The sequence below is a fragment of the Chelonia mydas genome, chromosome 13, assembly GCF_015237465.2.
Source record: "Chelonia mydas isolate rCheMyd1 chromosome 13, rCheMyd1.pri.v2, whole genome shotgun sequence".
In the NCBI taxonomy this organism is placed as follows: Eukaryota; Metazoa; Chordata; order Testudines; family Cheloniidae; genus Chelonia; species Chelonia mydas.
Window position 1 is genome coordinate 34,617,372 of NC_051253.2, and position 27,129 is coordinate 34,644,500.

At 51.6% G+C, this 27,129-nt stretch overlaps 1 protein-coding gene across 5 annotated transcripts; it reads left to right on the top strand.

Moving 5' to 3' along the window:
• Window positions 1-1,624: 1,624 nt before the first annotated feature.
• On the top strand, window positions 1,625-27,129 carry LOC119567906. Of its 5 annotated transcripts, none has more exons than XM_043526887.1 (2): window positions 1,625-1,723; window positions 25,763-27,129. In XM_043526887.1, the coding sequence occupies exon 2, from the start codon at window positions 25,774-25,776 to the stop codon at window positions 26,803-26,805; it is 1,032 nt and encodes a 343-aa protein (XP_043382822.1). In that variant the 5' UTR covers window positions 1,625-1,723; window positions 25,763-25,773; the 3' UTR covers window positions 26,806-27,129. The 5 variants fall into 5 exon arrangements, with proteins under 5 accessions (XP_043382822.1, XP_043382823.1, XP_043382820.1 ...); XM_043526888.1 differs by lacking the exon at window positions 1,625-1,723 and adding an exon at window positions 22,475-22,485; XM_043526885.1 differs by lacking the exon at window positions 1,625-1,723 and adding an exon at window positions 22,498-22,624.

Here is a 27,129-nt window from a genome sequence, read left to right on the forward strand (position 1 = left end):
TCACATGGTTCAGCGGGCAGACGCCCTGGGAAACGACGGGCAAAGGGAAGACTTCAAGCAGCTGCTCTTGCGATTCCAGGAGATCTCAGTAAAAGACTCTTCTGGCTGTAGAGAACCCAAGTACCAGGCGCGCTGCCTGTTTTGGGGGCCAGTACAGGGTACCGGGCTGCTTACGGGGCTGTACAAAAGACACTGGATAGGCCCTTGGACAAGAGAGTTATACAGGAGTGTCACTGTACTTTGAATAGTCCAACCCAAAACCTAACGGGACCTGGCAACTTCTAGTAGACCACAGACAACTTGGTGGGACTTAGCTCCAGGGATACACTTGCCAAGGGCTGTGGTGGCAGCTCAGTCCCTGGCAGCTGGTTTTCAAAAAGCTCTGCCCTCGTTCAAACAGGAATCAATTTGGGGCAGCTCGCCATCCTGTGCTCTACAGGAGATCAGACCAGATGATCGCAATGGTCCCGTCTGGCCTTGGAATCTACGCAGCAAAGGAGCTCAGGTTTTCTAAAGCCAAACTCTTCTCTGCCCTGGAGGTCGGGGTTCGACTCCCCAGTTGGGTCCGGGTGATCGGTGTCAATAAGTTAATCACCGACATGGCCCCTGGAGTTGATGCTCCTTTGGGGATGCCGATGCCTCTCCAGAGTTCAGCCTCTCCCTGCGCTGGGGTGATGCAGCTGCCAGGGAAGATGATAAATATTCACTGACAAACAACCAACAGCAATGCAGCATTCCGGCTGCCCGGCAGTATACGGCGCCCTTCCGGAACACTGCTTGCAGCAAAACCGGCACCTCTGACCTCTGACCTGCCTCCCCGGAGAACGAAACTCTCACGCAGGTTAGATTTTGATTCCTTCTCCCCCAAAGACCTGTGGGGGGTGCCATGCACTCACAGGGGGTATTCCTCAAAGGAGCGAGACCACCATGCCAGCACCAGAGCTGTGGTTCAATCCCCCAGATCTGGGCAAAAAAAGAATAAGTTGCAAAAATACATCAACGGTGAGAAAAGCTGGTATTTTTTAACAGGCAGCCTGTATCTCAGGAACCCCTAGGTCAAATAACCCCAAATTTGGATCAGTAACCCTAAGGGGTGCGCTTTGGCAGAGGGTGAGAGGGGATGCAGTAGGGGGCATTCCACCCTTGGAATTAGAGCTGACCCAAATGCCCCAGCATGGTGCTGGGGGGCAGAGAGTGGGATGGGTGACTCAGGAAGGGGTGCTGTGCCCTGTTCTGTGCTGCTGTTTGTGCATTTTTCTACAAAGCGCCCAGCCACTCCTGCTCATTAACTCTGCCCTGGCAATGTGGGTTAATTCTGCTGCCCGGGTTGCATCCCAGAATTGAGGAAATCTGCCTCCCGCGGTGCCATGCGGATGTGACATCCTGACCCGGCACCGGGACGCCACCCAGTGCTACTCACTGCCCCCCCCCGCAGCACCCCAGAGGGCACTGGGATGGGGACCCCAGTGCACAGCGAGGGGCAGGTCATTGTGATAAGTGTGAGCAGAGTATGTCCCAACCACCCTGCCGTGGGTCAGGGCAAAGCTTCCCCTTTCGATGGGGTGTCGCCGCTTCTTGTGGGCCTGGATTTTGAACTACTTAACGTCAGATATTTCTCTGCCACCAGTTCCCTCTTCTTTTAACTCCCATGCAGCCAGGGGGAGGCCAGCTCTGCAGACAGCTGGATCAATTCTCCGGGGGAAACAGAGGCACCAGGACTAGGGTGAGTGGGAGAGCATGGGAGAAGGGCACTGGTATAATGCAGGTAGGATTGTTCAGCACTTTAGCTGGTAGAGAGGAATGGTAGGAAATGCACCAAAGAGGAGTTCAGACAAGGCTCTTCTCTCCTATACGTTCCAAAGGTTTGTACAAAGAAGGTGGGTGTTGTTTTACAGGGGGGGAAACTGAGGCAAACAAAACTGAAGCCGCCTACAAGAGGTCAGTGGTTGAGCCAGGATGAGAATCTAGGGCTCATGAATCCCAGCCGGGGTCCCCCGCATCCCTTGTTCAAGGCTACTTGGGATCCTGAGGGAATGGGGGACGGGTGGTCCCCAAGAAGGGGGGATCCTGAAGGATTGGGGAAAGGGGAGGTCCCTGGGAAGGGGGATGCTGAAGGGATTGGGGGAAGGGGGTCCCCTGGAAGAGGGATCCTGAGGGGATTGGGGGAAGGGTGGTCCCCAGGAAGGGGGATCTTCAGGGGATTGGGGGAAGGGGTTCCCTGGGAACAGGGATCCTGAGGGGACTGGAGGAAGGGGGGTCCCAAGCGAGGGGGGAACAAAGGTTAAGCCATAGCCCATGCTGCCCATATCCCCCTGAACTATGGGAACAATGCTCCTTTATCTTGTTGGGAACATTTGCCAGCCTGACTCCTGATCGTTGGGGTGCTCTAAGTACCCTGGCTTGCTTTCTTGGAGCGCTGATCCCCCATTCTCCAGGTAGCATCGGGGAGCCTTGAGTGCAACTATCCCCCCAAAATCAAGTTCTGAGCTGGCCCCCCCAAACCCAGAGGCCATTTCTGAAAACTTTGGTTTCTCGTTGCAGTGGGTTTGGGAGCTAAAATGTCAGGGACTGAAGAAGGGCAAAGTCTTGTTCTTAAAGGTATCGTTTCGAGCTGCTCCTCCCCACCCTGATCTCAGCTCTCCAGCCCTCCTCCTGGGATAGAGTCCTGTTCATCGCAGGTTCATGTTGCTTTATGGAGATTGTAATCTCTTCTCGGCTGGGACCCTCTCTTACTACATGTTTGTAAAATGCCTTGCAGAATAGGGCCATGATCTCAGCTGGGGGGCACCTGGTGCCTACAGCTCCGGGCCAGGGGCGGCAGAGCCCGGGGCTGGGTCCCGCTGGAGAAAGTCCCCCCGGGCTGGGCACACAAAGACTTTCAATGAAAGTCTGTCCCTGGTGCAGGCCCAGCTGGGGAAGGAGCAGCTGCTGAGCCTGGGCTCCCAGCTCCCTCTGGAGGCTACAAAGCTCCACCCCCGTGTCTCTGTTCATTGTTTTTCCTGCTTCCTTTCTTCCTGCCAGTCCTCGTTCCCCCAGCCCATTCCTGGCTCCTTCCGCACCGACCTGAGCCGGGGTCCCCCATGCCCTTTTAAATTGCCTGGGCCCCTGGGCAGTTGCCCCTTTTGCCCCGCCCTGTCAGCGGGGCCTAGTTAAGGGGCTGATATGTATGTTAAAGATTGCTAAAGACAGACTCTCCTAGCTTCTCCTGGGGATCTGGTTTCCTGTCTACTGTAGAGTCATTGTCAAAGATTGGGACTGGGGTTATTACCCGGTGTGTCCCCAGGCAGTAGAACAAAGAGGCGATGTCACTGCGAGACGACGACAAAGCACCAAGGAACCTTAATGCTGTGCTAACCTCATTGTTTTGGTCTGCTTTCCCCCACCGTGCTGTTCTCTCACATTGAGCTATTTCACAAGGCGGGAGGGAACAAAGACAAGATACACTGGGGTTGTGTCCTGGTACAGGCAGGGAGTGCTGTCACGTCCAGACTGGTATGGAATGTGGTTACCAAATCAGAGCCAGAAAAGGCATGCAACAAGTAACGGCTGGTGGGGGATATGTGCCATTCCCTCCAGCTAGTGGATATCAATACAGGCCCTCCTAGATGAATGTGTGTGCAGCACATTTGTCGTGGACGGTGCACACGCCACCAGATTAATTGCTTCCCAAGAGGAGGGGTATGTATGTCTCCGTCCTGCCCTGTGCTGCTTTCCTTCAGCTCATCTGGTGAGCTGGTTAGCATGGCTGTTTGGGCTCATGAATATTTTTAATATTGATCCACAAGAGCAACTGGCTATATTTCTGTCAGTCATCCTGAGGGGACTGGGGGAGAAGGGGGTCCCAGGACAGAGGAGATCCTGAGGGGATAGGGGGAAGTGGGGCCCCTGGGAATGGGGGATTCTCAGGGGGAGAAGGGGGTCCCAGGAAAGGGGGATCCTGATGGGATGGGGGGGAAGGAGAGTCCCTGGGAACGGTGATCCTGAGGGAATGGGGGAAGGGTGGTTCCCCGGGAGGGGGATCATGAGGGGAAGGGGGGTCCCTTGGAAGGGGGATCCTGGGAGGATACGGGGAAGGGGAGTTCCTGGGAAGGGGGATCCTGAGGAGATGGGCGAAGGGTGGTCCCTGGGAAAGGGTGACCCTAAGGAGATTGGGGGAAGGGCGGTCCCCAGGAAGGGGGATCCTCAGGGGATTGGGGGAAGGGGTTCCCTGGGAACAGGGATCCTGAGGGGACTGGGGGAAGGGGGGTCCCAAGCGAGGGGGGAAAAAAGGTTAAGCCATAGCCCATGCTGCCCATATCCCCCTGTACCATGGGAACAATGCTCCTTTCTCTTGTTGGGAACATTTGCCAGCCAGACTCCTGATCGCTGGGGTGCTCTAAGTACCTTGGCTTGCTTTCTTGGAGCGCTGATCCCCCATTCTCCAGGTAGCATCGGGGAGCCTTGAGTGCGACTATCCCCCCCAAAATCAAGTTCCGAGCTGGCCCGCTTTTCTTCCCCATCATTCCCTAGATCATCCAATCATAGAAGATTAAGGTTGGAAAAGACCTCAGGAGGTCATCTAGTCCAACCCCCTACTCAAAGCAGGACCAACCCCAACTAAATCATCCCAGCCAGGGCTTTGTCAAGCAGGGCCTTAAAAACCTCTTAGGAAGAAGATTCCACAACAGCCCTAGGTAACCCGTTCTAGTGCTTCACCACCCCCCTAGTGAAATAGTTTTTCCTAATATCCAACCTAGGCCTCCCCCAGCCCCGCCACAACTTGAGACCATTACTCCTTGTTCTGGCATCTGCCTCCACTGAGAACAGCCGAGCTCCATCTTTTTGAGTCAGCAGTGTGCCCTTGTTGCCAAGAAGGCCAATGGCATTTTGGGATGTATAAGTAGGGGCATAGCGAGCAGATCGAGGGACGTGATCGTCCCCCTCTATTCGACATTGGTGAGGCCTCATCTGGAGTACTGTGTCCAGTTTTGGGCCCCACACTACAAGAAGGATGTGGATAAATTGGAGAGAGTCCAGCGAAGGGCAACAAAAATGATTAGGGGTCTGGAACACATGACTTATGAGGAGAGGCTGAGGGAACTGGGATTGTTTAGTCTGCGGAAGAGAAGAATGAGGGGGGATTTGATAGCTGCTTTCAACTACCTGAGAGGTGGTTCCAGAGAGGATGGTTCTAGACTATTCTCAGTGGTAGAAGAGGACAAGACCAGGAGTAATGGTCTCAAGTTGCAGTGGGGGAGGTTTAGGTTGGATATTAGGAAAAACTTTTTCACTAGGAGGGTGGTGAAACACTGGAATGCGTTACCTAGGGAGGTGGTAGAATCTCCTTCCTTAGAAGTTTTTAAGGTCAGGCTTGACAAAGCCCTGGCTGGGATGACTTGATTGGGGATTGGTCCTCCTTTGAGCAGGGGGTTGGACTAGATGACCTCCTGAGGACCCTTCCAATCCTGATATTCTATGATTCTATGATTCCTTGGAGCCCCGCCTCAGGTAGTTGAAGGCTGCTATGAAATCCCCCCTCACTCTTCTCTTCTGCAAACTAACTAAGCCCAGTTCCCTCAGCCTCTCCTCATCAGCTATGTGCCCCAGCCCCCTAATCATTTTCATTGCCTTCCGCTGGACTCTCTCCAATTTGTCCACATCCTTTCTGTAGTGGGGGGCCCAAAACTGGACGCAGTACTCCAGATGTGGCCTCACCAGTGCTGAATAGAGGAGAATAATCACTTCCCTCGATCTGCTGGCAACGCTCCTGCTAATGCAATCCTGACCCACAGGCAGCTGAGAACATACCTCTTTTATGTATCTCCCCATCTGGTTTGGGAACTAGAACCACTGGAGATGCCCATGCACTTCCAGAGGGGCGGATTACACCCATCTGTAACATATCCTGGATCTCCCAGTCTATAGCAGTTTTAGCTTGAGGAGACACCCGGTAAGGTTGGACTTTAATTGGGTGAGCATTACCTGTGTCAATGGAGTGGTATGACCGTTCAGTGAGTCCTGGGGTGGCTGAGAACATCAGCGCGTAGCTAGTGCACAGCTCCTTGATCTGCTGTCGCTGCATATGCCCAAGGGTCATAGAGAGGTTCACTTCTTCCACACCACCAGCATTACCAAGTAAAATTTTACAATTTTTAAAATTCTCCAGTATATTTTACTGGAGATTCAACACTTGCTCCTGATATCCAGGCATCCCAATGTTTCACAATGTGGTAGGCATGTCGGGTAAACGACACGTCTGGTTTCCACCTTAGGGCTCTGAACCTCCGACGAGAATGCTCGGGTGTTATCCCCATTCTGACTCTCGCCTTGGATTTAAACAGTTCATACTTGTTCATGTGTTCTTTAGGCATTTCAGCCGCCACCTCAGCTAAGGGTCCACTGAGCTGTGGCCTCAGCTCTACCATGTATTGGTCGGTAGAGATGCTGTACCCAAGGCAGGCCCTTTCGAAGTTTTCTAAGAAGGCCTCAGTATCATCGCCTGCCTTGTAGGTGGGGAAGTTTCTGGGATGGGGAGTGGTACCTGGAGAAGGATTGCTAGGGTTTGTTGGTATATTCTGCTGAGCCTTTACCTTCTCCATCTCCAGTGCATGCTTCCTCTCTTTTTCCTTCTCCTCCTCCACATGCTTCCTTGCCTCCATTTCCCTCCTGTGGGCAGCCTCCTATACATCCTTCTCCATCCGCATGAGTTCTAGCCGTCTTTCATGTTCCTTTTGTTTTTCATCAGCCTGAAATCTGGCTAATTCCAGCTTTTGTTGAGCCGTGGAGTCTGTCATCCTAACCTCTCTGTTTTTAACTAACTTTACACCCGAGGTTTAGAAATAAAACAAACAAAACTTGGCTTGTAAAATTTTGTTTTGCTGGAATAGTATACCTATTCTCTGATAGTGATTGTCAGCCTTCAGAAAAAGACAATTCCCTTTGTCTCTGCTCTGGCCCCAAATCAAAGCAAAAAACCTCCAACTACTTGGAAACCTGTTTACCAGCAGCCCAAAGGAAAAAAGATTCCTTTTCAAATCTGTGCTCGTTGTAAAAAAATCAAAATCCTAAAAAAAAAACAAAAAAAAAACCCCTACCACTTTTGTCTCCAGGCAAATGTGTAGAACACCCCCCTATTTACTTTTAGGGGGGAAAAAACCTCAGGTTTGCGAAGACTGTGAATTTCCCTGCAGGAAGTTAACTACTCTGCCTGCAGGCAAAGAAAACCTGCAATTCACAAAGATAATTCCCTTTTGTCTCTGCTCTGGCCCGAGAGCAGAGAAAAAACTAGCTGCTTTTGGTTGGACCTCCTTTCCAGCAGCCCCAAAGGAAAAAAAAATATTTCCTTTTTAAAATCTGTTTTTCTGGTTCAAAAAATTTCAAATTGATCTCAAAAGGATTTCAGGTTAATCCCACCACTCTGCCACCACGTCAAGGTTCCTTCCCCACTCTGAACTCTAGGGTACAGATGTGGGGACCTGCATGAAAACCTCCTAAGCTTACTTTTAGCAGCTTAGGTTAAAACTTCCCCAAGGTACAAACTATTTTACCCTTTGCCCCTGGACTTCCACTGCCACCACCAAACTTTATCTGGGTTCCTGAAAAAACAGAGTTTGGACACGTCTTTCCCCCCAAAATCCTCCCAACCCTTGCACCCCACTTCCTGGGGAAGGCTTGGTAAAAATCCTCACCAATTTGCATAGGTGACCACAGACCCAAACCCTTGGATCTTAGAACAATGAAAAAGCATTCAGTTTTCTTACAAGAAGACTTTTAATAGAAGTAAAAAGGAATCACCTCTGTAAAATCAGGATGGTGGATACCTTACAGGGTAATTAGATTCAAAACATAGAGAATCCCTCTAGGCAAAACCTTTAGTTACAAAAAAGACACACAGACAGGAATAGTCATTCTATTCAGCACAATTCTTTTCTCAGCCATTTAAAGAAATCATAATCTAACACATACCTAGCTAGATGACTTACTAAGTTCTAAAACTCCATTCCTGTTCTGTCCCCGGCAAAAGCATCATACAGACACAGACCCTTTGTTTTTCTCCCTCCTCCCAACTTTTGAAAGTATCTTCTCTCCTCATTGGTCATTTTGGTCAGGTGTCAGCGAGGTTACCTTTAGCTTCTTAACCCTTTAGAGGTGAGAGGATTTTTCCTCTAGCCAGGAGGGATTTTAAAGGGGTTTACCCTTCCCTTTATATTTATGACAGCCTTAAAAACCTCTAAGGAAGGAGATTCCACCACCGCCCAGTTCCCTCAGCCTCTCCCCATAAGCCATGTGCCCCAGCCCCCTAATCATTTTCATTGCCTTCCGCTGGACTCTCTCCAATTTGTCCACATCCTTTCTGTAGTGGGGGGCCCAAAAATGGACGCAATACTCCAGGTGTGGCTTCACCAGTGCCAAAGAGTGGGGAATAATCACTTCCCTCGATCTGCTGGCAACGCTCCTGCTAATGCAATCCTGACCCACAGGCAGCTGAGAACATACCTCTTTTATGTATCTCCCCATCTGGTTTGGGAACTAGAACCACTGGAGATGCCCATGCACTTCCAGAGGGGCGGATTACACCCATCTGTAACATATCCTGGATCTCCCAGTCTATAGCAGTTTTAGCTTGAGGAGACACCCGGTAAGGTTGGACTTTAATTGGGTGAGCATTACCTGTGTCAATGGAGTGGTATGACCGTTCAGTGAGTCCTGGGGTGGCTGAGAACATCAGCGCGTAGCTAGTGCACAGCTCCTTGATCTGCTGTCGCTGCATATGCCCAAGGGTCATAGAGAGGTTCACTTCTTCCACACCACCAGCATTACCAAGTAAAATTTTACAATTTTTAAAATTCTCCAGTATATTTTACTGGAGATTCAACACTTGCTCCTGATATCCAGGCATCCCAATGTTTCACAATGTGGTAGGCATGTCGGGTAAACGACACGTCTGGTTTCCACCTTAGGGCTCTGAACCTCCGACGAGAATGCTCGGGTGTTATCCCCATTCTGACTCTCGCCTTGGATTTAAACAGTTCATACTTGTTCATGTGTTCTTTAGGCATTTCAGCCGCCACCTCAGCTAAGGGTCCACTGAGCTGTGGCCTCAGCTCTACCATGTATTGGTCGGTAGAGATGCTGTACCCAAGGCAGGCCCTTTCGAAGTTTTCTAAGAAGGCCTCAGTATCATCGCCTGCCTTGTAGGTGGGGAAGTTTCTGGGATGGGGAGTGGTACCTGGAGAAGGATTGCTAGGGTTTGTTGGTATATTCTGCTGAGCCTTTACCTTCTCCATCTCCAGTGCATGCTTCCTCTGTTTTTCCTTCTCCTCCTCCACATGCTTCCTTGCCTCCATTTCCCTCCTGTGGGCAGCCTCCTATACATCCTTCTCCATCCGCATGAGTTCTAGCCGTCTTTCATGTTCCTTTTGTTTTTCATCAGCCTGAAATCTGGCTAATTCCAGCTTTTGTTGAGCCGTGGAGTCTGTCGTCCTAACCTCTCTGTTTTTAACTAACTTTACACCCGAGGTTTAGAAATAAAACAAACAAAACTTGGCTTGTAAAATTTTGTTTTGCTGGAATAGTATACCTATTCTCTGATAGTGATTGTCAGCCTACAGAAAAAGACAATTCCCTTTGTCTCTGCTCTGGCCCCAAATCAAAGCAAAAAACCTCCAACTACTTGGAAACCTGTTTACCAGCAGCCCAAAGGAAAAAAGATTCCTTTTCAAATCTGTGCTCGTTGTAAAAAAATCAAAATCCTAAAAAAAAAACAAAAAAAAACCCCTACCACTTTTGTCTCCAGGCAAATGTGTAGAACACCCCCCTATTTACTTTTAGGGGGGGAAAAACCTCAGGTTTGCGAAGACTGTGAATTTCCCTGCAGGAAGTTAACTACTCTGCCTGCAGGCAAAGAAAACCTGCAATTCACAAAGATAATTCCCTTTTGTCTCTGCTCTGGCCCGAGAGCAGAGAAAAAACTAGCTGCTTTTGGTTGGACCTCCTTTCCAGCAGCCCCAAAGGAAAAAAAAATATTTCCTTTTTAAAATCTGTTTTTCTGGTTCAAAAAATTTCAAATTGATCTCAAAAGGATTTCAGGTTAATCCCACCACTCTGCCACCACGTCAAGGTTCCTTCCCCACTCTGAACTCTAGGGTACAGATGTGGGGACTGCATGAAAACCTCCTAAGCTTACTTTTAGCAGCTTAGGTTAAAACTTCCCCAAGGTACAAACTATTTTACCCTTTGCCCCTGGACTTCCACTGCCACCACCAAACTTTATCTGGGTTCCTGAAAAAACAGAGTTTGGACACGTCTTTCCCCCCAAAATCCTCCCAACCCTTGCACCCCACTTCCTGGGGAAGGCTTGGTAAAAATCCTCACCAATTTGCATAGGTGACCACAGACCCAAACCCTTGGATCTTAGAACAATGAAAAAGCATTCAGTTTTCTTACAAGAAGACTTTTAATAGAAGTAAAAAGGAATCACCTCTGTAAAATCAGGATGGTGGATACCTTACAGGGTAATTAGATTCAAAACATAGAGAATCCCTCTAGGCAAAACCTTTAGTTACAAAAAAGACACACAGACAGGAATAGTCATTCTATTCAGCACAATTCTTTTCTCAGCCATTTAAAGAAATCATAATCTAACACATACCTAGCTAGATGACTTACTAAGTTCTAAAACTCCATTCCTGTTCTGTCCCCGGCAAAAGCATCATACAGACACAGACCCTTTGTTTTTCTCCCTCCTCCCAACTTTTGAAAGTATCTTCTCTCCTCATTGGTCATTTTGGTCAGGTGTCAGCGAGGTTACCTTTAGCTTCTTAACCCTTTAGAGGTGAGAGGATTTTTCCTCTAGCCAGGAGGGATTTTAAAGGGGTTTACCCTTCCCTTTATATTTATGACAGCCTTAAAAACCTCTAAGGAAGGAGATTCCACCACCGCCCAGTTCCCTCAGCCTCTCCCCATAAGCCATGTGCCCCAGCCCCCTAATCATTTTCATTGCCTTCCGCTGGACTCTCTCCAATTTGTCCACATCCTTTCTGTAGTGGGGGGCCCAAAAATGGACGCAATACTCCAGGTGTGGCTTCACCAGTGCCAAAGAGTGGGGAATAATCACTTCCCTCGATCTGCTGGCAACGCTCCTGCTAATGCAATCCTGACCAACAGGCAGCTGAGAACATACCTCTTTTTAGTCTGCACCGCACCCCACTGTACTCAGCCACTCATTCCCTCACCCCTCTAATCCCCCACCCCTCCCTTGGCTCCCCAACAACAACCTTTTCATGGCATGACCAGCGGCCCCTCTCCTGCGCCCTGGTGCCAGAAGCATCCATCTTCCCTCCTTACCCGGAAACATCAGCTCACAAGCACTTTGCTTCCTCCTCCCATTTACAGGTTGTGATTTTCAAAGGGATTTGAAAATCTCACTTCTCATTGGGCCTTCGAATTCCTGCAGCAGCTTTGCAAGTGGCAGGATTCACCGTGGAGGCCAAGGAATAAATAAACTTGGAAAACCAAGGAAATTAAAGGCAAAAAACATTGTGAGAGTGAAACCACTGGCGCGGGTATAATGGCATATATAAGACACAGCCCCGAATAGCGGGATGGCACCAATAATATCTGGACATCCGGTCATCCTAACAGCATCAGGTGGGTGCAGCTACTCAGGACCTGCTGCTGCCTACCTGCTGGTGGGGCAGGTTTTGGGTTTCCGATCTGTTTTCTCTGGAATGCTTTGACCTTAAGGATAAAGGTGCTTCTTAGAAAGAAGGGAGCGGTAGTTTGACTGTGGTAATTATACATGTAACCCTTCTGCCAGGCCAAGTTGATAGCAGCAAGGGCCGGGTTCAATACACAGGGGTTCCCTCTCATCAAAGCAAATGCAAAACTGGCTCGAGCCCCCACCCAGTGACCTGGGAAAATCTTACACACCCCCTGGGCGCCTCAAGAGGCAATACTTCCCCTCTCGCAAGCACAGAGTCTCGGTGTAGCAGAGAATCTTTAATAACATGAGGTAAACGACATCAGCATTAAATTGGGGAAACACCACAACTAGTGTTCATTAACCAAACCATGAGCAAAGACCCACCCCACCAAATTGGGCCACATCCTTTCCCTCGGGTTCTTGAGTCCCAGAACCCAAACGTCTCTTGAGTCCAGCAATCCACAAATCACCCAAAGTCCAAAAAGTCCAGCCCCAGAGTTCAAAAGTTCATCTGCATAGTGTTACTCCCCAGTCTGGCTAAAATGTGCCTGTGTGGGGGGGAAAGAGGTAAGGGACACCTTACGTGTCCTGAAGTTGACTACCCCACAGGGCTCCGCTCTGCTCTGCCGTCTCACGAACGGCTCCACTCTGCACAGCTCGCCATGGGGTTTAGGGCAGAAGAGGGAGAACTCTCATTTGGTTCAGCTGATCGAGACTGAAATCTTGTCTCCATCCCAGGATACACCAGGGTTGTGTCTTCCTCCTCAGACTCACTCTCAGATGTGCAGAATAGGGGTAAGTTAGCTGCAGGGGGCCCACTGTCTGTGTTGGATGGCGGCTTTGGTTTAGCACTTCTGTTCTGCCCCGCTGCCCTGTCGTGGCCCATCTCATAAGGGGTGCTTACCAATTCCCCCACAGGGAGCAAAAGGTTTCTATGCACCGTCTTTATTTGCCCTGGACTGTCTTCAGGTTTGATCTTGTAGACCGGCAGATCTCCCAGCTTTTCCATCACCAGGTAAGGTATTGCCTTCCATCTGTCAGCTATCTTGTGTTTGCCAGCAATACCCAAATTTCGCAGCAGGACTCTGTCCCCCGGCTGGAGCTCCTGCGAACGCACTCTAGCATCATATCGATGTTTGTTGCGGTCTGCGTTCTTCCGAGCCGCAGCGGTAGCTAAGTGATAAGCATCCCGCAGCTTTTCTCTTAGTCGGGATACATATTGCTGGTGAGTTTCATAGCTATCTCCATCCTCTGATACACCAAAGCACAAGTCTATGGGTAATCTTGGTTCTCGCCCAAACATCAAGAGATATGGGGTGACTCCCGTAGCATCGTTCTTTGTGGCATTGTAGGCATGCACCAGAAATGCGACATGCTGGCTCCAGGTTGCCTTCTGCTCCGGTCGCAAAGTTCCCAGCATATCTAATAGGGTTCGGTTGAACCTCTCTGGCTGAGGATCACCTTGGGGGTGATAAGGCGTTGTCCTAGACTTTTTAATTCCTGCTATCTTCAGCACCTCCTTCAGAAGGTGACTCTCAAAATCCCGCCCCTGATCAGAGTGTATCCGAGCCGGGAATCCATAGACTGAGAAATATTTGTCCCACAATACTCGAGCGACGGTGGTGGCCCTCTGATCACGTGTGGGATATGCCTGTGCATACCGTGTAAAATGGTCAGTCACTACTAGAATGTTCCCAACATTCCTCTTGTCTACCTCTACAGACAAGAAATCAATGCATACCAATTCCAAAGGTTTGTTGCTGGTGATGTTCTTGAGATATGCAGCCCTCGTGGGCAGAGTTTTCCTTTGAACCCATCGAGCGCAAGTCTCACATTTCCTGCGAACATCTTCAGCCATTCGGGGCCAATAGAACCTGCTACGAATAAGTTCCAGGGTCCTCTCCATCCCTAAATGCCCAAAGTCATCATGCAGGGCCCTCATGGCCAGGGCTCTGTACTCTTTTGGCAGTACTAGTTGTGCTCGTTGCTTTTGTAAAGGGTCGGTGGTCATTCGGTGTAGCACTCCCTGAATCAGTTTTAGTTTGGTCCATTCTCTCAATAGCAGTTTACCCTCCGGGTTAGGTGGGACAACCGCAGCTGGGCTTCGCCCCTCCCTTTTGGCAAGTAGTGTATCACGAATGTCAATATCTTGCCGCTGGGCTTCTTGCCAGTCAGCCGCATTGAGCATGGGCAAAGGAGATTGGTCCAATGCAATATAGTTCACTGAAGCAGAAGGCATGCATTCAGGGGGCAGGCGCAAAGCTTCTGCAACACATCCCTGAAGGCTCTCACGGGCCTCTGGCTCTCGGCGACTCACACTGCAAATAGCTCTCACTCCATCTGGGGGTATCACAGCAACTTCTGGAGCCTGCGGACGCCTGGACAATGCATCTGCATCTTCATTGCTTCTCCCTGATCGGTTCGGAATGCTGAACTCATAGCTAGCCAAGGCGGCCACCCATCTCTGCCCTGTAGCATCCAGCTTAGCGCTTGTTAACACATAAGTCAGTGGATTGTTGTCTGTCCACACCTGGAACTGAGCACCATACAAGTAGTCTCGAAATTTCTCAGTGATGGCCCATTTCAAGGCCAAGAATTCCAGCTGGTGGGTGGGATAGCGAGTTTCACTATCGGACAATCCTCGGCTGGCAAAGGCTACAGGTTTATGTTTGCCTTCCACTTCCTGGTACAGGACTGCTCCCAGACCCTCCAAACTGGCATCAGTATGCAGGATAAATGGTTTGCTTGGGTCAGCAAAAACTAGGACTGGAGCATGAGTTAGGCAAGTAATGATTTCTCAAAACGCCCTCTCACATCTCTCATCCCACCGTGGCCCAAATGATTCAAAGGGGCCATAGTGTCTCTGCACAGGAGGCTTTGGGGACCTCCCCTTATTCTTGGTCTTAGATTTGTTCTTGCTGGACTGATGTCCCCTGGTAAGATCATTCAGAGGCTTTACAATCGTAGCACAGTTTTTCACAAACCTGCGGTAGTAGCCACTAAATCCAAGAAAGGTCTTGAGTTCTCTGTAGTTACTTGGACGTGGCCATGTAGTGAGTGCTTCTATTTTATCAGGATCAGTACTCACACCCTCTTGGGACACGATGTGACCCACATACTTCACGGAGGTTCTGCAGAACTGGCATTTGTCAATTGAAAGCTTCAGACCATAATCCTCCAACCTATCAAGCACTTTAAGAAGTCTTTCTTCATGCTCCTCTAAGGTTCTTCCAAACACTATCAGGTCATCCAAATAAACTAACACTTGCAGTAAATTCATGTCTCCCACAACTTTCTCCATGAGACGTTGAAAGGTGGCAGGTGCTCCAGAAATCCCTTGGGGCATGCGTTCGAACTGATAAAACCCTAATGGGCAGATGAAGGCTGTCTTCTCCTTATCTTCTTCTCCCAGAGGGATCTGGTAGTATCCACTTCGAAGATCCAACACGGAGAACCACTGGCTTCCCAGCAAACAGTCTAAGGCATCTTGCACTCGAGGCATAGTGTACTGGTCGACCACAGTACGGCTGTTTAGGGTGCGGTAGTCAATACACATCCGGATTTTCCCAGTCTTTTTACGGACTACCACAATGGGTGAGGCGTATGGGCTGCGGGACTCTGTAATGATGCCATTCGCAGCCAGCTCCTGAAGATGATGTCGCACATCTTCCATCTCAGAGAGAGCAATCTTCCTAGATCTCTCCCTGAAAGGTCGAGAGTCATGTAGTCTGATATTGTGTTCTACTCCTTTTGCACATCCCACATCCCACTCATGCAGTGAGAACACCTTGGATCTTTCACAAAGTTTCTTCCTCAGGCGATCTTTCCACTCCTCGGACACTGGTGAATCTCCAAAGTCAAACTTTGCTGGGTCTATCGTCGGAACTTGAGTTTCACACTGGGGTTTTACAATTGACTCGGGCTCAAAGAGGTCTGCTATCTTTTGTCCTTGCTTCACAAAAATATCACGACTGGTTTCATTAGCAATCAGTATAGTCACCTCTTCCTGGGCTTCAGCAGGTAGGGTTATGACTCCACTAAGAACCAGCACTCCTTCAGGGAGCCCTCCCTCGGTCGGCTGCTCTACCACTGCTAATGTTCTCTTACTCTCTTTCAGGCAGGTACTCACGACAATCACCTCCTTTTCTGTCATTGCAGGCACCACTAAGGGGACCGGGCCTGCGTACCTCAATGCTCCCACCGGCAAATCAGGCATCACTCTTTTTGCGTCCTCAATTTTTCTGTAGGCTGCGGCACAATGTGTGTGTATCACCAAGGTATTCAGGTATTGGTCCCCTGCTCGCTGTCTGCAGTAATCTGCAAGTACCTTAAAGAGGCTGGAGTTGGTCCCTATTAGCACGGACACATCAGAGACACCTTTAGGGTCAGGGCATATTAAAGCTGCAGTGTCCACCTCCTGTCTTACCCCAGCAATCTCTTCCGGGAATTCCAGGTGTACAATGACATACCCCCGATACGGGTATTCATCCATGCTGAGGCCACACAGGCCAAGCCCTGTCAAGGGCTGTATAGGCAGATGCGTAAGCATCTGCTGGTAGAAAGACTGGAATATGATAGTCACTTGGGATCCTGTGTCAAGCACTGCTCTACATTCTGTCCCTTCAACCTTTACAGTGACCTCTGCTCGAGCTCCTATCAATCCTGGTGGGATTCGGGTGGCATGGTTCTTCGCAGGGGAGCCTCCAAACCCTGCAGGCCTAGGCGGCTCCCTTCCCGGGCCCTGGGGCCGTTTTCCGACTTTCCCCAGGTGGTCCTCAGCTTTTGGTATACTAGCGGGGGATTCTCTGCATTCTGACACCTGGCAGCAATGTGCCCATCCTGACCACCCCGGTAGCAGAAGAAGGATTGCCCTTTCCCGTGTTGCTGGGGTGGGGCAGAGGTTCTAACTGTAGTCTTCTGGACCGTGGTAACGGGGGTTCCTTGTACCCTGAAGTATTTGCTGAATCGATGGTATTCTCTAGTTCAGCCACTTTCTGTGTCAGGACCTGCACTCGTTGGGTAAGTTCCTCTTGAGGATTCACCATCAGCACCTTGGGCATTCGTATGGATGTTGTGGCAGTTGCCTGGGGTGGCTGAACCTCCCAAACCTCACCAGCTGCCTGCCTCTCTTCCTCCTCTCGGACCTCTTTTATCAGCCGAGAGTAACCCGGTGGATTGTCTTGGCGCTCCCTTAATCGAAGGTGGAGAAGGATTGGGTTCTGATATTGAATTCCCCTCACAATCTGAGCCAATCTAGTCCGGTCCATTTGCTCAACCGCTACTGCTCCCCTCATGATGGCTCTCTGTAATAATTTCTCCAACCTCTGTATATAGGCAGAAACTTTCTCTCCCTTTTGTTGCCTGGCATTGAGGAACTTGCAATAAACATTCTCTGAGCCCTCGGTTCTCCCAGAGGTATGATCAAGGGCCTCTAGGCAGTCCTTTACCTTGACCGCAGGGTTACTGAGCTTCAGGGTGCGAATCACATCTAGGGCTGGCCCCCTGAGGCACTCTACTAGTCGCCTTCTCTTTTCAGCATCAGGTACTGCCCACTCCTGCAGCATTTCAGTGGTGTGTTCCAGCCAGGGTTCAAATGCTTCCTCCCCAAGTATTGGGGTGGGACCCCCAGAAAACAACCTCAGTTTACGATAGGGGCTTGACTCAGGGTGGGGTGGCACAACCTTCTCTAATGCTTGCCCCAAAGCCTTCACCCACTCATCAGGTGATGGAGCAGCCTCCCGGGGTGGGACTCCTGGGTCAAGGCCCAACAGACCCGGCATATCAGCCAAGGTCCTCCCCTCTTTCCCCAAAAAGGCCGACATTTTCTTTAAAAACTCCACTTCAGAGGCAGGGGCTGGTGAGGGCTGGCTCCCAGTAGTTATTACCTTCCACTCACCATCTTCCACTGCTATCGTGCCTGGAACCTGTAGAGGGTCCACAGCCGACGGCAGCTCACACAGTACAGCAAAATCTCCGTCCTCCCTCACAAACATGCGCCCATGCATTTTACACCCCACTCAGGTACTCAGTGGATGCCCTTAAGGCAGGCTCTATTGAGCCTTCATCAAATGCCTCCGGCACCCCGGTCACCAGGACACAGTTCCTAGGGTTAATATTCATCCCCCTGCACCAATCCTCTAGCAAGTGTAGGGCCATTATACAAACTGTAATTTCTTTCCCAAATATAACAGATCAAAACAACAACAACCAGATTTTGGGTTTTCCCAATTTAATGACTCACCTAAGATGTGCTTGCGAGGGGTACTGACCCAATCTTATCCCGGACGAGCCCCCAAAAATGTAACCCTTCTGCCAGGCCAAGTTGATAGCAGCAAGGGCCGGGTTCAGTACACAGGGGTTCCCTCTCATCAAAGCAAACGCAAAACTGGCTCGAGCCCCCACCCAGTGACCTGGGAAAATCTTACACACCCCCTGGGCGCCTCAAGAGGCAATACTTCCCCTCTCGCAAGCACAGAGTCTCGGTGTAGCAGAGAATCTTTAATAACATGAGGTAAACGACATCAGCATTAAATTGGGGAAACACCACAACTAGTGTTCATTAACCAAACCATGAGCAAAGACCCACCCCACCAAATTGAGCCACATCCTTTCCCTCGGGTTCTTGAGTCCCAGAACCCAAACGTCTCTTGAGTCCAGCAATCCACAAATCACCCAAAGTCCAAAAAGTCCAGCCCCAGAGTTCAAAAGTTCATCTGCATAGTGTTACTCCCCAGTCTGGCTAAAATGTGCCTGTGTGTGGGGGAAAGAGGTAAGGGGCACCTTACGTGTCCTGAAACTGACTGCCCCACAGGGCTCTGCTCTGCTCTGCTCTGCCGTCTCACAAACGGCTCCACTCTGCACAGCTCGCCATCTCACAAACGCTCCACTCCACCATCCCACAAACAGCTCCGCTCTGCACAGCTCACCTTGCTGTCTCACGAACTCTCCATCATCTCACGAATGGCTCCGCTCTGCACAGCTCGCCTAGCCATCTCACAGACCTTCCGCCAGCCTATCCACAAACAGCACCACTGCACTCTAGCTCTTCCGGGTCCCCACTACTTGACACAGTGCTCAGTGATTTCAGCTCATAGTAGTGGGAACCTTAGTGCTGGTGCACCACAAGGCCAAAGTGAATTCAGCACAGTACCTGTAGCAAAACTCTCAATAGACCCAAAATTAGCTCTGACATTGCACAGTGGAGAGAGACAGAGGTGCAATTGGTGTTTCATGCCCTCACAAAACAGCCCACACCACCAAGTACTCATACATATCTCAAGCCTCTCTCAATTCACAGAGTTTTGGAACCCATGTCCCTTGCCTAGCGAGTGCTACTCGGTTGATGGTGAGTCCCTCCATCATAACAAAAGGCCAAGTACAGTTCCAAGCACAGTTCCCATAATCAGGGTAATAACAATTTATTCTTCCCGCCCCAATAACAGAGACACTGGGGATCCCACAACAGTGACCATTTGGGCAGTTATGGCCTCATTCTAGGCGGGGTGGGTGTGCCTATGCAAATGAGATCAGTCCCTGAAGTTCTTTTCCACAACTTGCCACACCTCACCACCAGATGTCAGGGTGGAGCTCATCCTGACTCTGCTTACATCCACTTCACCCTCTCTGAGGAGCACAGTGAAGCAGGCTGACATTGCTGGGGATAGAGCTTGCAAAGGAGGGAGAGAGATGCAGGTCTCCGCCCAAGGGAGGCGACAGCTGAGGAGCCGGAAGGCTGAGGGTGGGTGTCCTTGTTGGACCACGGAGTGGGGGATTTTTGGCACCCACACAACTTTACCGCTGCCCCCCTGGAATCGGCAAGCACCACAGGGAATTAGCCGTGTGCATGGCAGCTGCAGTCCCTGGGTTGGGTGCAGCCGAACGGTGAGGAGATAAGATGGAGCGTCTTGGCAGAGCAGGGCTTGTGATATGAAGAGATCTGGAGATCAGTTTGAGGAGTGGAGCAGAGCTTGGTGATGGAGAAAATATGGAGGGGCCCTGCCCATCTTGGCTGGCCTCAGGTCCCTCGCCATGTGCATGATCAAAGGACAGAGGCGCATGTGCACCGCCAGGGACCCGGAACCCCTTGTTCCAGCACAGTGTTGCGTAGGTGTCGTCAGCAGAGGAGTACAGGGGTCTCCTTGCCAGGGGACTCACCAGCAGAGGGCCGGACGGTGCAGAGGGCAGCAGAGGGTCGGGGTGGGGATGGGGAAGGGGCGGCTATACTGTACAATGGGCACGAGGGGCAACAGAGGGTGGGGGTGGGGAAGGGGCGGCTATACTGTATAATGGGCACGAGGGCAGCAGAGGGTGGGGGTGGAGAAGGGGCGGCTATACTGTATAATGGGCACGAGGGCAGCAGAGGGTGGGGGTGGAGAAGGGGCGGCTATACTGTATAATGGGCACGAGTGCAGCAGAGGGTGGGGGTGGGGAAGGGGCGGCTATACTGTATCATGGGCAGCACAGAGTGGACACCCCATGTCGATAATCCGGCCTGGAGCAATAGCTCTGAGACGTGTGAACGGCTCCATTCTGCTCAGCGGTTGTTCCCATTCCCCACCCCCAGTGGCAGTGCTGCAGGGCCTGTTCCATGCACCGATGACGCCTGTTCTCAGCTCCTTCCCCCGCTCGCAGCCCTGTGTGCCTGGTGCCGCTCCCTGCATGCCCTTTCTTAGTGCACATCAGAGCACCGGAGCATCCTCACCTGCTGGGGAACCCGCTCTCCTCTGGAAACGGGGGACTTATTGCTGCTCACGGCTGTTGTATCCAAAGTAGGGGCATTAGTCTGGGCAGGGAGCCAGCTGTACAAGGGGACGTCCGCCCTGTGTCGGGGCAGCACGTGTAGAGCTGTGGTTGAGCTGGGCCCCTGCAAAGATCAGTGTAGCCACGGCCAGAGAGGTTATCCCCCTGCGTATGACTCTTCAGGGTCCCAGCTGGGATTGTGCCAGGGGGCTTATGTGTCTCAGCCTGCCCAGAGAGCCAGCAGTCCCTTTCCACTTATGGTGCAACAACACAGCACATAGGGGAAACTGAGGCACAGCCAGGCCTCATAAACATATTACAGAATATTCCCACATTGTCACACGGTTCAGAGGACAGACGCCCTGGGAAACGATCGGCAAAGGGAAGAGTTCTAGCAGCTGCTCTTGTAAATCCAGGAGATCTCAGCAAAAGACTCTTCTGGCTGTAGAGAACCCAAGTACCAGGCGCGCCGCCTGTTTTGGGGGCCAGTACAGGGTACTGGGCTGCTTACGGGGCTGTACAAAAGACACTGGATAGGCCCTTGGACAAGAAAGTTATACAGGAGTGTCACTGTACTTTGAATAGTCCAACCCAAAACCTAACGGGACCTGGCAACTTCTAGTAGACCACAGACAACTTGGTGGGACTTAGCTCCAGGGATACACTTGCCAAGGGCTGCGGTGGCAGCTCAGTCCCTGGCAGCTGGTTTTCAAAAAGCTCTGCCCTCGTTCAAACAGGAATCAATTTGGGGCAGCTCGCCATCCTGTGCTCTACAGGAGATCAGACCAGATGATCGCAATGGTCCCGTCTGGCCTTGGAATCTACGCAGCAAAGGAGCTCAGGTTTTCTAAAGCCAAACTCTTCTCTGCCCTGGAGGTCGGGGTTGGACTCCCCAGTTGGGTCCGGGTGATCGGTGTCAATAAGTTAATCACCGACATGGCCCCTGGAGGAGATGCTCCTTTGGGGATGCCGATGCCCCTCCAGAGTTCAGCCTCTCCCTGCGCTGGGGTGATGCAGCTGCCAGGGAAGATGATAAATATTCACTGACAAAAAACCAACAGCAATGCAGCATTCCGGCTGCCCGGCAGTATACGGCGCCCTTCCGGAACACTGCTTGCAGCAAAACCGGCACCTCTGACGAGTTAAGGGACCTGCCTCGCCGGAGAACGAAACTCTCACGCAGGTTAGGTTTTGATTCCTTCTCCCCCAAAGACCTGTGGGGGGTGCCATGCACTCACAGGGGGTATTCCTCAAAGGAGCGAGACCACCATGCCAGCACCAGAGCTGTGGTTCAATCCCCCAGGTCTGGGCAAAAAAAGAATAAGTTGCAAAAATACATCAACGGTGAGAAAAGCTGGTATTTTTTTCTAGGCAGCCTGTATCTCAGGAACCCCTGGGTCAAATAACCCCAAATTTGGATCAGTAACCCTAAGGGGTGCGCTTTGGCAGAGGGTGAGAGGGGATGCAGTAGGGGGCATTCCACCCTTGGAATTAGAGCTGACCCAAATGCCCCAGCATGGTGCTGGGGGGCAGAGAGTGGGATGGGTGACTCAGGAAGGGGTGCTGTGCCCTGTTCTGTGCTGCTGCTTGTGCATTTTTCTACAAAGCGCCCAGCCACTCCTGCTCATTAACTCTGCCCTGGCAATGTGGGTTAATTCTGCTGCCCGGGTTGCATCCCAGAATTGAGGAAATCTGCCTCCCGCGGTGCCATGCGGATGTGACATCCTGACCCGGCACCGGGACACCACCCAGTGCTAGTCACTGCCCCCCCGCAGCACCCCGGAGGGCACTGGGATGGGGACCCCAGTGCACAGCGAGGGGCAGGTCATTGTGATAAGTGTGAGCAGAGTATGTCCCAACCACCCTGCCGTGGGTCAGGGCAAAGCTTCCCCTTTCGATGGGGCGTCGCCGCTTCTTGTGGGCCTGGATTATGAACTACTTAACGTCAGATATTTCTCTGCCACCAGTTCCCTCTTCTTTTAACTCCCATGCAGCCAGGGGGAGGCCAGCTCTGCAGACAGCTGGATCAATTCTCCGGGGGAAACAGAGGCATCAGGACTAGGGTGAGTGGGAGAGCATGGGAGAAGGGCACTGGTATAATGCAGGTAGGATTGTTCAGCAGTTTAGCTGGTAGAGAGGAATGGTAGGAAATGCACCAAAGAGGAGTTCAGACAAGGCTCTTCTCTCCTATACGTTCCAAAGGTTTGTACAAAGAAGGTGGGTGTTGTTTTACAGGGGGGGAAACTGAGGCAAACAAAACTGAAGCCGCCTACAAGAGGTCAGTGGTTGAGCCAGGATGAGAATCTAGGGCTCATGAATCCCAGCCGGGGTCCCCCGCATCCCTTGTTCAAGGCTACTTGGGATCCTGAGGGAATGGGGGACGGGTGGTCCCCAAGAAGGAGGGATCCTGAAGGATTGGGGAAAGGGGAGGTCCCTGGGAAGGGGGATACTGAAGGGATTGGGGGAAGGGGGGTCCTCTGGAAGTGGGATCCTGAGGGGATTGGGAGAAGGGCAGTCCCAAAGAAGGGGGGTGCTGAAGGGATTAGGGGAAGGAGGTCCCCTGCAAAAGGGATCCTGAGGGGATTGGGGGAAGGGCGGTCCCCAGGAAGGGGGATCCTCAGGGGATTGGGGGAAGGGCAGTCCCCAGGAAGCGGGATTCTGAGGGAATGGGGGGGGGGGTCCCACGTGAGGGGGGAACGAAGGTTAAGCCATAGACCATGCTGCCCATATCCCCCTGAACTATGGGAACAATGCTCCTTTATCTTGTTGAGAACATTTATCGTGTAGAGCTGCTCCTCCCCACCCTGAACTCAGCTCTCCAGCCCTCCTCCTGGGATAGAGTCCTGTTGATCGCAGGTTCGTGCTGCTTTATGGAGATTGTAATCTCTTCTCGGCTGGGACCCTCTCTTACTGCATGTTTGTAAAATGCCTAGCAGAATAGGCATTTGCCATGATCTCAGCTGGGGGGCACCTGTTGCCTACAGCTCCGGGCCAGGGGCGGCAGAGCCCGGGGCTGGGTCCCGCTGGAGAAAGTCCCCCCGGGCTGGGCACACAAAGACTTTCAATGAAAGTCTGTCCCTGGTGCAGGCCCAGCTGGGGAAGGAGCAGCTGCTGAGCCTGGCCTCCCAGCTCCCCCTGGAGGCTACAAAGCTCCACCCCCGTGTCTCTGTTCATTGTTTTTCCTGCTTCCTTTCTTCCTGCCAGTCCTCGTTCCCCCAGCCCATTCCTGGCTCCTTCCGCACCGACCTGAGCCGGGGTCCCCCATGCCCTTTTAAATTGCCTGGGCCCCTGGGCAGTTGCCCCTTTTGCCCCGCCCTGTCAGCGGGGCCTAGTTAAGGGGCTGATATGTATGCTAAAGATTGCTAAAGACAGACTCTCCTAGCTTCTCCTGGGGATCTGGTTTCCTGTCTACTGTAGAGTCATTGTCAAAGATTGGGACTGGGGTTATTACCCGGTGTGTCCCCAGGCAGTAGAACAAAGAGGCGATGTCACTGCGAGACGACGACAAAGCACCAAGGAACCTTAATGCTGTGCTAACCTCATTGTTTTGGTCTGCTTTCCCCCACCGTGCTGTTCTCTCACATTGAGCTATTTCACAAGGCGGGAGGGAACAAAGACAAGATACACTGGGGTTGTGTCCTGGTACAGGCAGGGAGTGCTGTCACGTCCAGACTGGTATGGAATGTGGTTACCAAATCAGAGCCAGAAAAGGCATGCAACAAGTAACGGCTGGTGGGGGATATGTGCCATTCCCTCCAGCGAGTGGATATCAATACAGGCCCTCCTAGATGAATGTGTGTGCAGCAGATTTGCCGTGGACGGTGCACACGCCACCAGATTAATTGCTTCCCAAGAGGAGGGGTATGTATGTCTCCGTCCTGCCCTGTGCTGCTTTCCTTCAGCTCATCTGGTGAGCTGGTTAGCATGGCTGTTTGGGCTCATGAACATTTTTAATATTGATCCACAAGAGCAACTGGCTATATTTCTGTCAGTCATCCTGAGGGGACTGGGGGAGAAGGGGGTCCCAGGACAGAGGAGATCCTGAGGGGATTGGGGGAAGTGGGGCCCCGGGAACGGGGGATTCCTGGGACCCCCTTCTCCTCCTGAGAATCCCCCGTTCCCAGGGGCTGCACTTCCCCCAATCCCCTCAGGATCCCCTCTGTCCTGGGACCCCCTTCTCCCCCTGAGAAAGGGGGATCCTGATGGGATGGGGGGGAAGGAGAGTCCCTGGGAACGGTGATCCTGAGGGAATGGGGGAAGGGTGGTTCCCCGGGAAGGGGGATCATGAGGGGAAGGGGGGGTCCCTTGGAAGGGGGATCCTGAGAGGATACGGGGAAGGGGTGTTCCTGCGAAGGGGGATCGTGAGGGGATTAGGGGTAGGGGGTCCCCTGGAAGAGGTGACCCTAAGGAGATTGGGGGAAGGGCGGTCCCCAGGAAGGGGGATCCTCAGGGGATTGGGGGAAGGGGTTCCCGGGGAACAGAGATCCTGAGGGGACTGGGGGAAGGGGGTTCCAAGCGAGGGGGGAACAAAGGTTAAGCCATAGCCCATGCTGCCCATATCCCCCTGAACTATGGGAACAATGCTCCTTTCTCTTGTTGGGAACATTTGCCAGCCTGACTCCTGATCATTGGGGTGCTCTAAGTTCCTTGGCTTGCTTTCTTGGAGCGCTGATCCCCCATTCTCCAGCTAGCATCGGGGAGCCTTGAGTGCAACTATCCCCCAAAAATCAAGTTCTGAGCTGGCCCCCCAAAACCCAGAGGCCATTTCTGAAAACTTCGGTTTGAACGTTGCAGTGGGTTTGGGAGCCTAAAGCATCAGGGACTGAAGAAGGGCAAAGTCTTGTTCTTAATGGTATCGTTTAGAGCTGCTCCTCCCCACCCTGATCTCAGGTCTCCAGCCCTTATCCCGGGCTAGGGTCCTGTTCATCACAGCCATAGGTAGGGTGACCAGACATCCCAATAAAATCGGGATTGTCCCGATTTTTAGGTCTTTGTCCCACGTCCTGACCAATGCACGGTCGGGATGCCATTTGTCCCGATATTGTGGCTTTGGCCGTTCCGGTGTTTTTTGGGTGTTTTTTGCTTCCGGAACTCCGGCCATTTTTCTTTTTTTTTTGCTTCCCCCATGTGTCCCAATATTTTCTCCGTTTCATCTGGTCACCCTAGCCATAAGCCCCACCATGCTGTCTTATGGAGATTGTAATCTCTTCTCGGCTGGGACCCTCTCTTACCACATGTATGTAAAATGCCTAGCAGAATAGGGCTGTGATCCCAGCTGCGGGCTCCAGGTGCCACTCCAATACAAAATAATTAATGGGAAGAAACTATTTTATCTTCTAGTGCTGAACACCATGCCTGCAATAGTCCCCAAGAGCAAAGCCCCGGGGGTCGATTTCTGCGGGGTGGACGATTATTACTACATCGTCCGCTCAGACCTGGGCTGCTACATGAGGTCGACCAATTTCAACGAAGGAAAAGATCTGAACGTGTATAGTCTGCACCCCTCCTGCCAGGGCGGGGAGCACTATCTCGCCCACGAGGCTGACTACTTCTTCATCATCAAAGGAGAGACTTATCGCCGTGTGTCCAGCATGAACACGGACACAGACGCCGTAGTCTACAATCTCCACCCCAATTGCCAGGGAGGAGACCATTATCTCTCAGCCTTTGGGCACTTCTACATTGTCTTCCAGAGCAAAGGTGTCTACCGCAAGGTCACCTGCCTGAACACCGATTCTGATGCTGTCGAATACAGCCTCCACCCGTCCTGCAGAGATGGCCTCTATTACTGGGGTATCAAGGGCCATTATTATTTTGTCAAGCCCCATGACGAATGGGGGATCCAGTATTATCAAACCACCAATTTTCACGAGAACGTGGATGCCAAAACCTATTCCTTCCACCCGGATGTGGTCAACTTCCTCCCTGGTGGGTTGGCTATCACCCAGGGTCCAGCTTTCGGCACCTGGGAGGCCATCAAGACCATCTCCAATGATTCCAACACGCCCATCACCTGGAACAAGAAGATCACCAGGAAGGTGGGCTATGCCAAGGAGAAGATGAGCAGCATAGAGCACAACTGGAGCGTGAGCATCTCAGCATCAAAACAGTCAGGAGCCCTCACCGAAGCCATTGCCAAGTACCAGTTCTCCCTCACTACTCAATATGGCGGGAAAAGCGTCAACACGGAGAAGGAGAACTGGAGCGAGGCCACCGACGTGGAAGAGTCTGTCAACCTGACCCTGCAGCCAAGAGAGAAGATCTACATATGGCAGTACCAGCTGGGCCTGGGCAAGAAAAGCGTCTTGTTCTGCCGTGACATGAAATTCAACGGCAATCCAAACCCACCTACTGAAGTCCCCCTGCCGCCTTCTAACCAGTGATCTGAAATAAGGAGCTCCCAGGAATACCTAAAGGTCCGCTCGCTGCCTTGCAGTATTGCTAAGAATTGGGGTTGTCGGGGGTATATTTAGGGTTAGTATTTTACAGTAGTTGTAGTGGCTTTGCAGTGCAGGGTGTTTAGTGAGGCCCAGTCTGCCCTTAGGAATAGCAGCTAGGATTAAGATACAGAGACACAACCCTACAATCTACCATAATGATCGTACCATGGGCTTCCAGAAAACCGGTTGCCAACGGGTTTGCAGCTAACATGGCTGGAAAAGCATTTCCTGAGCCAGCATGGATAGAGCACCAAAACATTAAAAATT